Raw genomic sequence first — 14574 nt, 5'->3', positions numbered from 1 at the left:
ATAATAAGTCATCTGCGAGTTAGTAACTTTGTTTTAAGTTATTTAGTACAGTCTGAAGATTTAAGCATTAAAGAAATATGTCAAGATTGTCAACAACTCCTTTGACTACTGATAATAGTGTGACTACAAACACTCCAATACTTTCATTATCCAACAAAGAAACTCAAGAATTAGGTCTAAAGATGCCCTAAATATCAGAAAATGTAACTTAACAGTGGGAATCCTCGTCCCACAATAAAATGCATGAAGCTTTCAAGTCGCTAACAATCGCATTTGTTTGTTATGGACTCAAAAAACAATCTTGTTTGTGAGTAAATTCCCCCGTTTTTCAGAGAAAATACCTTCGGTTTCTTGATCTGTGAGGCTTTTGCTATGTCTTTATTTCATTTTTATGTATCTATATTTGTTAGTTATCGTCCCCAGCCGCTTTAAAATTGTTAAGGACTAAAAAAAAAGAAGTCAGATAAAACACATTGATCCACTCATACATGACGTGTTGTAATCATGTGATGAGATGTAATGTTACACTGTGTGTTCTTTCTTACAGCGACCGATGACTCAGTTCTTATTAGTAAAGCAGTGAACCTGAAAATCGACCAATTCATGTTGAAACCTGCAGGTAAGGAATCACACACACACACACACACACACACACACACACACACACACAAATATTTTATAAACCTGAGATGAAAATGTGATTATCTGCTCCGAGGGTCACATTAAAAACGTTTCTGGCAGCATTTAAAATAAATACCAGTCTGAGCGTTAACGCAGAAAAGCACAAAGGAGTTTATGAGTTTTTGTTTTTGCTTTGTGTATTTTTTTAGTTTCCCTTTGTTTTGTCATATTGTGTATTTTTGTAATGGTTTTGTGTATTTGCATTTTGTATGTTATTCTGTAATTGTGTGCTTTTGGGGAAAATTTGTGCATTTTTTTGTCCCTTTGAGCAATTTCTGTAATTTTACATCTTTTTTTCAATATAATTGAGTGTTAGCTGTTGTTGTTTGTGTTTTGGAAGTCATGTTGGGTGTTTTTGTTGTTTTGTGCATTTTTTGTTATTTTGTGTATATTTGTCCTTGCCTTGTGTGTTTCACGGTCATTGTTTATTTCTGTAGTAGTTTTGATGGTTTTTGGAGATATATTGTGTATTTTTGTTGTCATTTTGTGTGTTTTACTGTTCTTTTTTCTAAAGTTGTAATCCTTTTGTGTGTTTATGGGGGAAATTATTGTTACTTTGAGCAATTTCTATCATTTTGAATGTTTTTGGAGTAATATTGTGTATGTTTGCTGTTGTTTTTTGACTTTGTGGGTTTTGTAAGTAATTTAGGCTCTTTTGTGTCATTTTGTGCGTTTTTTTGTTGTTTAGTGTATATTTGTACTCTCCTTGTGTGATTTGGCAGTCATTTTGGTTATTTCTAATGTAATTTTTGGATATATATTGTGTAGTTGTGTGTGTTTTTGTACTGCCTTTGACCAATTTCTGTAATTTTGCATTGTTTTTTAGAGACATGTTGTGTATGTTGTCGGTTTTTGTATTTTCTGTCATTTTCTGTGTTTTCTGAGTCATTTAGTGTCATTATTTTCTCATAATTAGACCATGTCTGATGTAAAAATGTGTCTCGTCTTTTGCTCTGTGATCACACGGACACTCACAGATTAGATCGTTGTCATGTACTGTACCTGTGAGTTTCAAACACAGCTACACGTTTAATGACCACCACTGACCGTCTGTCTTCTCCCCTCCTCTCCATCTGACACACACACACAAACACACATACACAAACCACACATCAACTGGTCCCACAGCCTGTGATCTCTTGCCAAGTTTGCATTGTTTAAGTTCAGAGTGTAAAGTTTGCATGAAGGTCCCAAATGATGGAGGACGTCTGGCCCTTGTGTGTTCTGTGTTCTCCCAGTGGTGGGTGTGAAGCTGGACATCAGTACGTGGATGGCGAGCTTCATCAACACCACGTACAAGACGAATGTGAGTGGATCTTATGAGCATAACAGCGTAAAGGCATGAACACGCACTGTGTGATCCGACTCCAACCAATCGTCACTCTGCTTTTCTTGTGATTTAAGTGCAACGATGAGATCTGCGGCTGTCAGAGAAATGATGAGGTCAGTGGTGCAGCTTTGGTTATGAATAAAAAGATCAAACATCTGATGAATCCAGTGTTTGTTATTCCAGTACGTAGACTGTATCATCCTGGATGATGGAGGCTTCCTGGTCATGTCCAACAGAGACGAATACATCAGTCAGGTGGGCCTTTGCTTTCTATTGATATTCAGCTTTTTATGGTTGGAGATGAAAAATGATTCTTGCTAAATTGCTCTGAAATCTACATTATTTAATTGATGTTAGTGCTGCAAAAACTGTGATTTAAAATGACATACCAACCTATGCAAACTATCCTTATTTTAGGATACTTTTATTATTATTAGAGGCACACGAATATAAACATTTAAAGTGTAAGTACACCCTAAAACCACCTTTTTTATGCTAAATACATACATGATCAGGTATGAAGTAATGTAGTTTATTGATCCTAGTCTCACTCTTCACATTTTTAGACAAAGTATTTAAATGTATTGTTTTTAGTCGTAAAATGTCAGTGTGACTGCCCTCTATAGGTTGAACGCCAGCTATTGCAGTTTACGATTGGCTGAGATTATATTAGTGACATCACTAACCATCACTGTCGGTCCCGCCCCTCCTATAAAAGATGGGAGGAGGGATTAGGTTTCCTCCTCTCACAGCCCTCAGTGAGCATTGATTGACAGCTCCAACTGTGCAGCACTGTGGGGGGCGGGGCTGCTTTGACTGGGCGTGTCTTCACTACTCAAGGAGCAACGCCCATAATCAAGGCATCAGCTAAAACCTGTGGGTATACATACATTTTAAAAACATGTGATCCCTATTTTATCTGTCGTTGGTATCGGCTTTAAGAAGCCATATGAGTTCAATCTTTAATCTGTGTATTTAATTATGAATTGCTTAACCAATTATTACGATGTATTGGATCTAAAGTTATTTTGAATATATACAATTACTGCCCACTATAGCACAAAAAAACTGCAAAAACTTAGTTAGGTTGCTCAATTAGACTCCGTATCAGTTTAATGTGCATGAAAAATGATGAATAATTGGTAGTCAGAGGGGAATTAATTGAATATTTGGCAAACTTTTAGAATGAAGCTGCTAAAATCTCAGTTGACTTGTATTTTAGTTAAGTTTTGCTTTAAAACTCTCATCCAAGAGGCTTCTTCTGGTCCTCAGTTCAAGTTGGGAGTGTGTGTCTAGACTGGAAATTGAAAGGATTTCTTGATTATGGGCGTGGCTCCTGGAGCAGTTAAGACACGCCTATTCTATACTTTAAAATCTCAAAAGAACAATCTATGCTATGCTAAGTAGCTGCTCAATGCTCACTATACCTCTCGATTCACTGTTCTCTCAAATCCACCAAAACAAACCACCATTCTCAGCTAATAGCAAAAGTCAATTGTAATAGTGGGATTAAATTAAATTAGCTTTTTAAATCCCTAGCCAGCATGGCTAGTAGATTCTTAAAGTTACCCCCCCCCCCCCCCCCCCCCCCCTTTTCTCTTGACATCCGCTCATAGAATATCCATGTCAAATTACAGCCCGATTCAATGAGCATTAACAGAGGAGTAGTCCTTTGAAAGCTGGGGCCCCCTGGCGCCCCCGTGGCACATACGTATATACGTATATATATACTGGTATGTGTCAATGATTTGGTACCACCAAATATTTGACTCACAAATAAATGACAAAACGACTTTAATAGAAATTGCCTAAAAAAGTGGGGTGAGCCCTTCGGGCCCCTAATCGAATTGTGCGAGGCATAATCAGAATCTACGCTGAATTACCTTTGAAACGATATATTACATGACTATGTTCCCATAAATTTGGAAATACTCAGAAATGTGGGGTAGGCCCCCGGGGCCCCATTTTAAAAAAAAAAGGGCTCCGAGCATCTCATCATATTCATTCATAGTATTCATACCAAACTGCATTTTGATCTAACGAGAACTAAAGGAGGAGTTGTCATTTGAAAAATGGGGCCACCGGGGGCCACCTGGTATCCTTGTGACACGTATGAGGTAATGGGCCCCATTTATATATTGATATGTGCCAATGATTCGGTACCACCACTCGTCGTAATATTTGACTCACAAATAAATGAAAAATCGATTTTCTGGGTTTTTTTCTTTTGGGGCCCCGTTGGGCTCTCCTGGGCCCCAAAACAAAAATCGGGCTTTGCGCATCAATGCGTACACATCCATAGATTGTACCTACCAAAGATCAAGCCGATCCCTTCACGAATGACAGAGAAGTATTGATTTTAATAGTGTACACAACAAGCTGAAAGTGGACATGAGGAAGGAGAGGCGTCCTCATCAGCCACTGTCTATCCAGGAGCTGGAAGTGGAAAGGGTGAGCAGTTTCAAATATCTTGGGGTCCACATCAGAGACGACCTCACCTGGACCCTCAACACCACACAGCTGGTGAAGAAAGCTCAACAGCGGCTGTACTTCCTGAGGAGGCTGAGGAAATTTGGAATGTCCTCAAAGATCCTCAGCAACTTCTACAGCTGCATTGTTGAGCCCATCCTGACCAGCTGCATCACCGTGTGGTACGGCAACACCACTGTCATGGACCGCAAACGCTTGCAGAGAGTAGTGAAGACTGCTACGAAGATCACAGGACTCCGCTGCCCTCTCTGCAGAGCATCTACAAGCGCAGAGTCCACAGGAGAGCTGCCGCCATCATCAAGGACTCCACTCACCCCCAACACGGACTGTTCACACTTCTACCCTCAGGCCGGAGGTACAGAAGTGTGAAATGCAGGACCAGCAGACTCAAAAACTCCTTCTTCCCCTCGGCCATTAGACTCCTAAATAAGTGATCGGAGTCTAATGAACTATTCATTCACCCCCCCCCTTCTCCACTGAACTTTGCACACCACCTGCATTCGCACTTTAGATGCGCCCATGCACAGCTAACACCATGTCTTTCTATTATGAAACAGCTTTTTGCACATACCATTGTATATATCACCTCTCCTCTGTATAGTTAATATATTTATATTTGTATTTTTAATTGTACAGGTGTTTTGTATTTAATGTTCAGGTTTTGTTGAGTAACAGTGTTGCATGCCACTGTTCGTTATTATAGTTCTTTTATCTCGATTTATTCCTTTATTACGTAGGCATTCACTGGCGGTCGGCAAAGCAAGAATTTCATTGTACAGGGAAACGTGTTTCTAACTGTACAGATGACAATAAACACTTTGACTTGACTTGACTTGAAGAACAAAGTGAGTGGCGTTTTGAGTGCGGTAGCGCGGCCTAAAAACACAGCTTTTATCTACAGTGAAAGAAGTCATCATTGAGTGTCTTCTATCCAGTAAGACTTCCACTAACCCAGTGACAGAAATCGACCTCCTTCCAGTACCTTCTGGTTGTCTCATGCTCTGCTAACTGTGGGCCCCCGCTGTCATCTGAGTAAATGTTTTTCAGGCCTCCCTCCTAATCAGGCTTGGCTGTGCTCAGGATAAATCAGTGGCCCTCTGAAGTTTGGCAGCAGCACTAAAACTCTGGGTTCTTGTTTGGAGAAGGCCGTGTGCCCTCAATCATTGTTTCCTGCACCAGCAACGTTTCCCTCACCCTGAAAGCTTGGGGGAGTGTGCAGCCTCGGCCTGTGACTTTTTAATTCATTAGCTGTGTTATTAAAGCAGGAAAGACGAGAAGCCAACTTTAACCTTATAGTGAAGAGGATTTATGGGGGGTTTTGGGGCTGGAAGAGTAAAGACAAATGGATCTATAGAGGACGGCTTGTTACGCTGACCTTACAAACTAAAAGGAACACGATAGTTTGTATTGTTTAAAGTGATCTCACCCACACACACACACACACACACACACACACACACAGATAGGTAGAACTCGCCGTGCAAAATCCCTCCTGGATACACAAGTACTTCAACACTTCCATCCACACGGTCCTGTCACACCTCCGAGATGGCGAGACAAACTACTTCCTCCGAGTGCAAATTTACAGCCGCCTTGTGGACGGTTTTAATCAGATTATAGCAAAGTCTATCACCCAGGTGGAAGGCTGATTTACAACGTGCGATCGTCTACGGATCCACTGCAAACACTTTCTGCTCATGCGTGCGTTTTCCTAACAGTTTCCTATCACGAACTGAGAAATATGGAGGAAATCCCCCCCCCACACACACACACACAGGCATCCACGCTGTGGATTTGCTGGGTTTTTTAGCTCATATATACATCTCAAACATCTCTCACTGGGACATTGCTTCACAAATGATTTCCCTTCTGAGGTTTTAAAGTCAAAGCTTTCCTAGATCCTGGAGCCCATGTGTTGTGTAATTTATGTCATTAAAAGTACAAGTACTCATGTTACTGTATAATTGAGTTGCTTTTATGGGTACTTGTACTTTTTTGGGTATATTTCTAAATCAGTAATTTTATTTCTACATAACTACGTTTTAAAAGAAGTAATTTGTGACGTTTCTAGACCCAACCATTACTGAGTAAAGTATTATTTTTTGGGATTACATTGTTGAGGTTGGGGTTTCTACCTATTATGTTAATGGCCATGTGGCTAACATACAGTACTGTTATAGAGTTCATAAATGTAGCTCTACTTAGAGCCTGATGATATTTTATTTTGAATTAAATTCATTGGTGTTATTTTATTTAATAAAATAATCACAATATTGTTGATTTTAAATGTTACTGCTTATTTTAATGTTTTTATTGATTTTTAAAAATGTTAAATGTTTTCTGTTGCACTTTTTAATCACGTTACCCCTAACCCTAACCCTAACCCAGGGGTCTGCAACCTTTACTCTACAAGGAGCCATTGAAGACAATACAGTGTAATAAATTCTATACTGTTAAAATTATACAGAATAATGTTTGATTTAATTTGATTGATATTGATCATGTAAATGGCAACTTAAAAACAGTTTAAAATAAAATAAAATAAATTGACATCAACATAGCTCCAAAGGTGTCATAATTTAGCAAACAACACTTAATGACAACCTTCCATGACACTTTATTCACGCTAATGACAGCGTTATGTCAGCCTCATGTATAAAACTTCTGGTAAAGTGTGACTATTTTTTCTAATTCCAGATCGGACGTTTCTTCGGGGTCATCGACCCCATCCTGATGAAAACTCTGGTCAACTCGTCCCTGTTCACCTCTAAGAGCACCTACGACTACCAGTCGCTGTGTGACCCCGAGAAAGAGGGCAAGGCGGCTGCAGGACTGCGTTCCGTCTATGTGGTGAGTTATAGAAGCCAGAGATTACACACACACACACACACACACACACACACGTGCAAAGTTGCATGTTCACACCTTCTGATATCCATACATTTTTACTCATTACTCAGTTTCCAACATGAGCTGAGGTCCAACTGCAGCCATTTGACTGTTCTAAATGGTCCCAAAAAACACACACACGCACGCTAACGTACACACACACACAGCCCATCGCACACCGGGGAGCCATAAATCTGATATAGCAGATGAGAAGGGAAGCAGAAGGTATGGTGAAAGCGTTAGAGAGTAACAGTAACAGGATTATAGGTGCTCCAGCATGCTTGGCTAACACAGCGAGTGATGTAGAAACAGACTCTGGTCTTCGTCACACGTAAAAAGCACAAGTTACAGTGAAATGATGCAAATTGCGTGCAGACTTTAAATCGATATTGATGAATTTCTCCCCATGCTGAAAGGGTTACATCACTGTTAGCGCTAATGGGCTGATACGTTGTAAAAAAAAAAAAAAAGAAAGATAAAAGTGTTCCATTGCTCCATGCTTTTTGACATTCCTCACTCCGATTGGCAAAAGTGAGCCTGTAATCATCATAAACGCGTACGATACATGCCTGACTGGCCGAGGTGGGATGAAGGATGCAGATTTCTAGGTGATCAAAGGCGTCGTCAAGTGCAAGTGACGCCTCTGACACGGTCAGTTGAAGCTCCTTGATGATTCCACGCTGACAGGAGAGAGAGCAGCGCTGAGTCACCAAAAAAAACAAGGCCCTCGCATGCTAAGCGTAATCAAAGCAGCATGTCGGGCCTTTTTTTAATTCAAACCGCTTGTTTTCTCACTGCTGCCTTGTTTACATAAATATTCTTGCATCTGTCGAGAAGGATCCTTACGCTAATTTCCTCCGAGCGAAGCGGAAAAGAAAACCTTACGCTGTTTCTTTGTGCGTGGCCAAACCTCGACAACCGCAGTAAACATAAACAGGACGTTTTCAAAGTGACTTTAAATGATTTCTTAAACTATTCCTAATAGATTCAATTTGTGGTTTTTCCTATTTTGTGTCCCCTCTCACAGCCTACAATAGCAGATATTTTGAGTTTGGGATGGTGGGCTACAGCTGCAGCCTGGTGAGTCCCTTCTTTCCAACATGGTTTACATCACAGGTGGTTTACTATCACAGCGGGGGCCACAAAAACGTGTTTGTTGGACCTAAGGGCCACTTTATCAACATTCATGTCAGCATTTAGAATAATGACCAATCTGAGCTTTAACACAGGAAACAACAAAGAATTTTTATAGTAATAATTGTGTTTTTCTGTCATTCTGTGTATGTTTGTTGTTGACTTGTTATGATTGACTGTTTTGGTTTTTTTCTGTAAAATGTATGTTTTTTTAAGTCATGTTGTGTATTTTTGTTGTTTTGGTTGTTTGTTAGTACTGTGGGTTTTCTTGTCTCTGTGAACTTTTGTTCTAATTTTCTGTAATTTTGTATATTTTTTGAGTCATTTTGTGTATTTTTCTTGTCGTTTTGTTCATTTTTGAAGTAATTTTGAACTAGTTTTGTGTGTTTTTGGACTATTTTCTGTATTTTTCTAGTCTTTTACTGTATTTTCCTGCAATGTTGTAATTCTTTGTATATATTCTTACTTGTATTGTTTTTTGGGAGTAATTTTTTTGTATTTCCGTTGTGGTTTTGCTTGTTTGTTAGTACTGTGGGTAATTTTTTAGTTTTTCTTGTTTTTTTGGGAACTTTTGTTCTCATTTTCTGTAATTTTGTGCATTTTTTGCTTATCTTTCTTGTCGTTTTATGTTTTTAGAATAATTTTGTGTATTACTGTTGTTGTTTTGTTCCTTTTGGAGTTTTGTGTGTTTTTGGAGTATTTTCTGTTTTTTTTTTGTCTTTTACTGTATTTTCCTGCAATGTTGTAAGTCTTTGTATGTAATATTACTTTTGTTTTGTGTATTTTTATGTTTGTTTTGTGCATTTCTGTTGTCGTTTTGCTTGTTTGTTAGTACTGTGGGTATGCTGGGTAATTTTTTTGTTTTTCTGTGAACTTTTGTTCTCATTTTCTGTAATTTTGTACATTTTTTGTATATTTTTCTTGTCGTTTTGTGTTATTTGGAGTAATTTTGTGTGTTACTGTTGTTGTTTTGATCCTTTTTGAAGTAGTTTTAGAGTATTTTCTGTTTTTCTTGTCTTTTACTGTATTTTCCTGCAATCTTGTAATTCTTCGTATTTTTTAATGTATTCTTACTTTTGTTTTGTGTATCTTTCTGTCATCTTGTAGCGTTACTTTTTCTTTGGGGGGCACGTGAAATTAGATCGAGGGCTGCATGTGGCCCCCGGGCCACCAGTTGCCCATGTCTGGTTTACATCATTGTCCTCTTTTTAGAAATACAGCATGAAAACCAGTGTTGTAGGTCCTTAGACTGGATTGTAATGGAAACCACATTGAGATTTTCTCCTGCAAATGGACACATAGCATCTGTTTAACAGCAAAATTATTCCCAAGACACAACATTCCACAAATCTCTTCCCGGTCCATGCTGCTGATGTCATTACCAGCTTGTTTAATAAGCACCAAAAGTGGATTTTCAAACATCTGACAACGCAACGACAATCACTGAATAAAAGCCACCGTTAAAGCTTTTTTAAATGAAACTCTGCCTTTACACACAAGCTCAGCCCTTCAAGTCACACATGTTGTTAGTTTAGTCTTGGTTTGCACGGATGATTTATTGTATATTATGTTCCAATGAATCTGTACATTTTTCATCATTTGGAATTGCTTTTGCTTTTAGGTCAATTCTGCAACAGTTACTGGTCAGCATCACATTCCCAAATGTCCTGGATGCAGGTGAGCTCCCATTAATTTAAAAAAAAGAGCTTAGTGGGTTTTGGTTTTTTTTTTAACGAGGAACGTTTTGCCAGCGTTGAAAAGCTTAAATGTTCTTCTGTTTGGAATTTAACAGTAATAGATGTTGACTATAGGTTACATTAAAATATGTTGCAGCAATACTGGCTACTTAACAGGCAGATGTAACAATGGGGCCAGTTTGGGAGGTAATGTGGCTCAATTTTTCAGGTTGTCAGGTGTTGCACATTTAAAATTGTTTAATAAATTAATAGATATTAGGGGTGTGTATTGCCTGGCATCTGACTGTACGATTCGTATCCCGATACATACGTCACGATAGAATATATCCCGATATTAAAGTATAAAGTATAATTTATATATATATATATATATATATATATATATATATATATATATGTAAATAAAAAAAAAATCGATCCAAGAATCGCACGACATAATATCACGATATATCTCCGAATCAATTTTTTCCAACACCCCTAATAGATATACTTAATAGATTAAAAAATGAATAGCATGGTAGAGTTTAACTGGTAAAAATCTAGTTCCCAGCTTTTTTCTGTAAAATACCATTTCTTCCCACAATCCGAATACACAGGGGAGACAGTTGTAACATTTTCAACATATCTGTCTCTAACTTTAGCTCTTTTAGCCCAGTGTGTTTAAACTGCTATACCTACTAGCTTCAAGTGTCTGCTAATAAATGGCCTGAATTAGAAAAAGCCTGTGCAACACAATCAGAAAATGCATAATTTAATCTCAAGCACAAGGAGAGAAATGTTACATATGACACCATAATCCAGGTCAGTTGTAACATAGCATGAGACAAAATGTAACATTATGAAATAAAGGCCAGTGACTTAAAATATTAAAGCTTTTAATTCAAAATGGCTTTAATTCTGCAGAGTACAAGACTTAAACTACACAAACATTAATCAAACTGTATACAATGTGCAATTAAGCATTAGTATCTAAAGTTTAGAAATAAAGAAAATGGACAAATTGAGAAAATATACACTGGCTTCTACAGTTGAACGTAGGTGTATCAATGCCTTCTTCAAAATGTTGAAAAGAAACCCCTCTGTCAGTCTTTCTCTACTAGACAAAGTAATATTAATGACAAAAATCTACATTTTTAGTCATGCATTTTGTCAAATTCCGCTTGGAATATAAAATGTTTTTAAATGTTACAACAAGGTTGTTACAACTGTCCCTGTGTGCATCATGTAAACCGTTACCATATCAAATTTGAATAAAATATAGCCTAACAGACACATAATCAACATGAGATCAATTAAATGAGTTTAACTACAAAGCAGGCCATGTAACACACAAAAAATCATGTTTTCCCTCACAAATGTTCCTGTGTCTGTCTCAGGGCACTACTTTCTTCACATGTGGACTAACGACTAAACTGAGCATGTGCAGAGAGTAAATTAGGCAATTCCTAACTTGTTCCTGAAGTTCTGCCAATGATGAGAGATAAGAATTTTTTGATTATTGAAACAAATCCAGAATCCAAACCAATCCAAAATGTAATGGAACTTTACATGGCAGAAGGTCTATCTTTGGTTTAATACTTTTAATACGTTTGTCCTAACCCTGCTAACAGACAAACTAAACATTAAATAAATAAGCACTGGTAAAAATGTGAAGTCTTTGGCAGAGGTTAAAATATTATTATTATTATTATTATTATTATTAATAAAACCCTGACAATAATTGGCATTTAACATCAAATATATATTAAGAAAATCAAAGAAACAATAATAACACTACAAGTTAATCAAACGATTACAATCACACTGGGAACCACTTGTATTAACCCTCAGAGGGATTTGCTGGTGGATAATGTCTTACTTTGGGTTGCAGATGCCCTACCTTTTTTGGATGTTCCACCAACATTCCAAGGAGTTTTAAAAGTTGTTTTCCAACAATTTGTAATGTAATTTTAAACCGTTCAGCTGTAGGGAAGGCATTGCTGTGAGCAACCAAGTGAACACTCACAGGCACATGTTCATTCAAGCATTTGTTTGAAAAATGTTTGGCAGATTTTCCTTTAGAAAGAAAGTGCAAAAAATGTCAAACTAGGTTTCAATTCCACCTTCTGTACCTGCTTACAAAAACAAGGACCAAAGGGCATATAAGGCCAGAATCACCTTAGTCAGATCTAAATGTTGAAATACAGAAAAACGCACCCTAAGGTCAAATTAAAGAACCTAAAGAACCCACGATTAAAGCTGATATCTGGAGTTTCTGAGAAATCTGTTTATGTATCATGCTTTTGAAATGCGAAAAAATACCTAACTAGTCTTTTAATATGGTCTACTGCCAATGGTCATTCATAGACATTAATGGTGCAGTCCGCAACTCTCAGATCCCTCCCTCCCCGCTGCTCTCTCGCCCTGCCTCCAACTCTTTCCAAAGTCCCTCCCTCAGAGGAGCTAACGAGCTAACATTAACCCAACAGCAACATCACAGTAATATAACATGCACTTTTAAAAGCATATTACTGCAGCGCTTCTTTCTCTCTCAATGTGCACACACCTCAGCAGCAGCAGCAACAGCACAGTGTCACTTCCAGCAGCCCTCACGGCGGCTGCTGCCCGCACATGAACAACACATGCACCACAGTTACAAATCAAACATAATGTAAATCAAGCAGCAGTAATTACCTTTCAAGCAGGAAAGTCTCCAATTCTATCTTCTACTTCTCCAGAACATACACTGTAAAAAAGATGGCACTCCAGCCCCGGGAAAGGGGCGGGAACTGTGAGCAACAGCTGTTAGGCAGTCCATCAAACACAATCCTGGCTCCGATTGGTTCTTTTTGCACGGTCGCGGTGCATTCTGGCAATCTGCCAAAGGCAGCAGGAGCAGCAGGGGGTGGGACTCAATGAGCCTGTTTTTTTCACACAAACTACTAGTTTGATGTAAGGATGTGTCCATAGACCCCTATACAAATGCAAGGAAGCACCAGCTTTGCCAAGCCAATAGGCTTTGATTTCCTGGAGCGGGTCACTGTCAACAAAGTGAATGCACGTGCATCTCATAACAGCAAACGGGTTGCACTGAGCAGTGTAGCGTCATGGAGGAGCGCTCTGAAACTCCAGTTACCCATTCCACGATTGCCAACGTATAAAGCCTCTACTAAAAAAGAAAAGAAAAGTCTGCGTACAAAGCTTGTGGAGTTCTTAAGTGTTCTGAAAAACGATAATCTTTTATCATAAAGATGTAGGCCTCGTAGATCAATAAAATTAAAGATCATTTGCTTGAAAAATGGATGTAAAAGGTTGAAATTGACACTTTAATGTTTGTTTTGATCTCCACTGTGAACACTCTCTCTAATTGACATTGTCAGAAAAGCTGTGCGCATTGCATTGTGGGATATGGAGTTCCGTAAACAGATGGATATAAGTGTTTTTACTTCATTCTTTCTTGATTTCTTGTGTTTCTTCACCAGACAAAGACAGTGATTGGCTTGTAATTCGATATTCCCAGTCATCGCCGCAAGTCGCGCGAGCACAAAATGACCCAAATTAACTTAAAGCGGAATTTACCAAGTTAAGTGTTTACAAGAAAAAGGATTTATCTAATTCGGAATTAAAAGTGGAATAAAGCAGCCACCTAATTCGGATTTAAGTTTAATTCGGAGTTAAATTAGTATTAGGAATTATGTGTTTACAGGGTTAGGTTAAAGAGGAATTAACTTTAAATCCGCTTTAAAGAGGAATTAAAGCTCCCAATGTAAACGTGGCCAATAAGAATGAAGTAAAAACTCTGTCTACGGGACTCCACATCCCATAATGTAATGTAAAGTTTTTCCGACAATGTCAGTTAATGAAGAGTTCACAGTGGAGATGAACACAAACTTTTGAGCGGCAATTTAAACCTTTGACTTATTGATTTATAAGGCTTTCATGTCTTTATTTGATCAAATAAATCAGCAGCTTTGAATTTAAAAGCTCTTTTTCAACTAAAATCAAGCAACACAAATGACTTCTCGAGTATGAAACTAAAACCTCTAAAAGCAGGTTTTACAAGGACCATAAATATTGTCACATTTGATCCATTGGACTTAGGGTGACTGTTGACGTATAAATGTGTGGTTCCACAGCTGAAATGGACGACGAGATGTCAGACGCTCTGCACAAGGAAGTGTGCATCACAGAGCAAACTCAGTACTACTTTGAGACAGACAGCCTGACGTTTAGAGGCTCCGTCGACTGTGAAAACTGCTCCAGGTAAAACTCACAGCAGACATTCACACACGCATACGTTTAAGTTGTTATCAGTGAGATACAAGTTAAGTCCCATCAAGAACCCAAAGATGGCTGTGACGTGCACACAATGGT

The 14574-nt window shown here is 38.3% G+C and overlaps 1 protein-coding gene across 3 annotated transcripts in view; it reads left to right on the top strand.

Annotated features, from left to right (window-relative positions):
- Positions 1–14574, top strand: part of cacna2d1a (calcium channel, voltage-dependent, alpha 2/delta subunit 1a) — a 132678-nt gene that overhangs the window by 100019 nt on the left and 18085 nt on the right. For all 3 annotated transcript variants that reach the window (XM_028448508.1, XM_028448507.1, XM_028448506.1), the window contains 8 exons: positions 548–619; positions 1920–1987; positions 2086–2124; positions 2195–2266; positions 7199–7351; positions 8418–8470; positions 10146–10201; positions 14337–14463. In XM_028448508.1, coding sequence (XP_028304309.1) covers positions 548–619; positions 1920–1987; positions 2086–2124; positions 2195–2266; positions 7199–7351; positions 8418–8470; positions 10146–10201; positions 14337–14463 — 640 coding nt within the window. The remainder of the gene's footprint in view (positions 1–547; positions 620–1919; positions 1988–2085; positions 2125–2194; positions 2267–7198; positions 7352–8417; positions 8471–10145; positions 10202–14336; positions 14464–14574) is intronic.

The sequence above is a fragment of the Gouania willdenowi genome, chromosome 6 (assembly GCF_900634775.1).
Source record: "Gouania willdenowi chromosome 6, fGouWil2.1, whole genome shotgun sequence".
Lineage (NCBI taxonomy): Eukaryota > Metazoa > Chordata > Actinopteri > Blenniiformes > Gobiesocidae > Gouania > Gouania willdenowi.
This window is presented reverse-complemented; position numbering and strand designations above follow the sequence as displayed.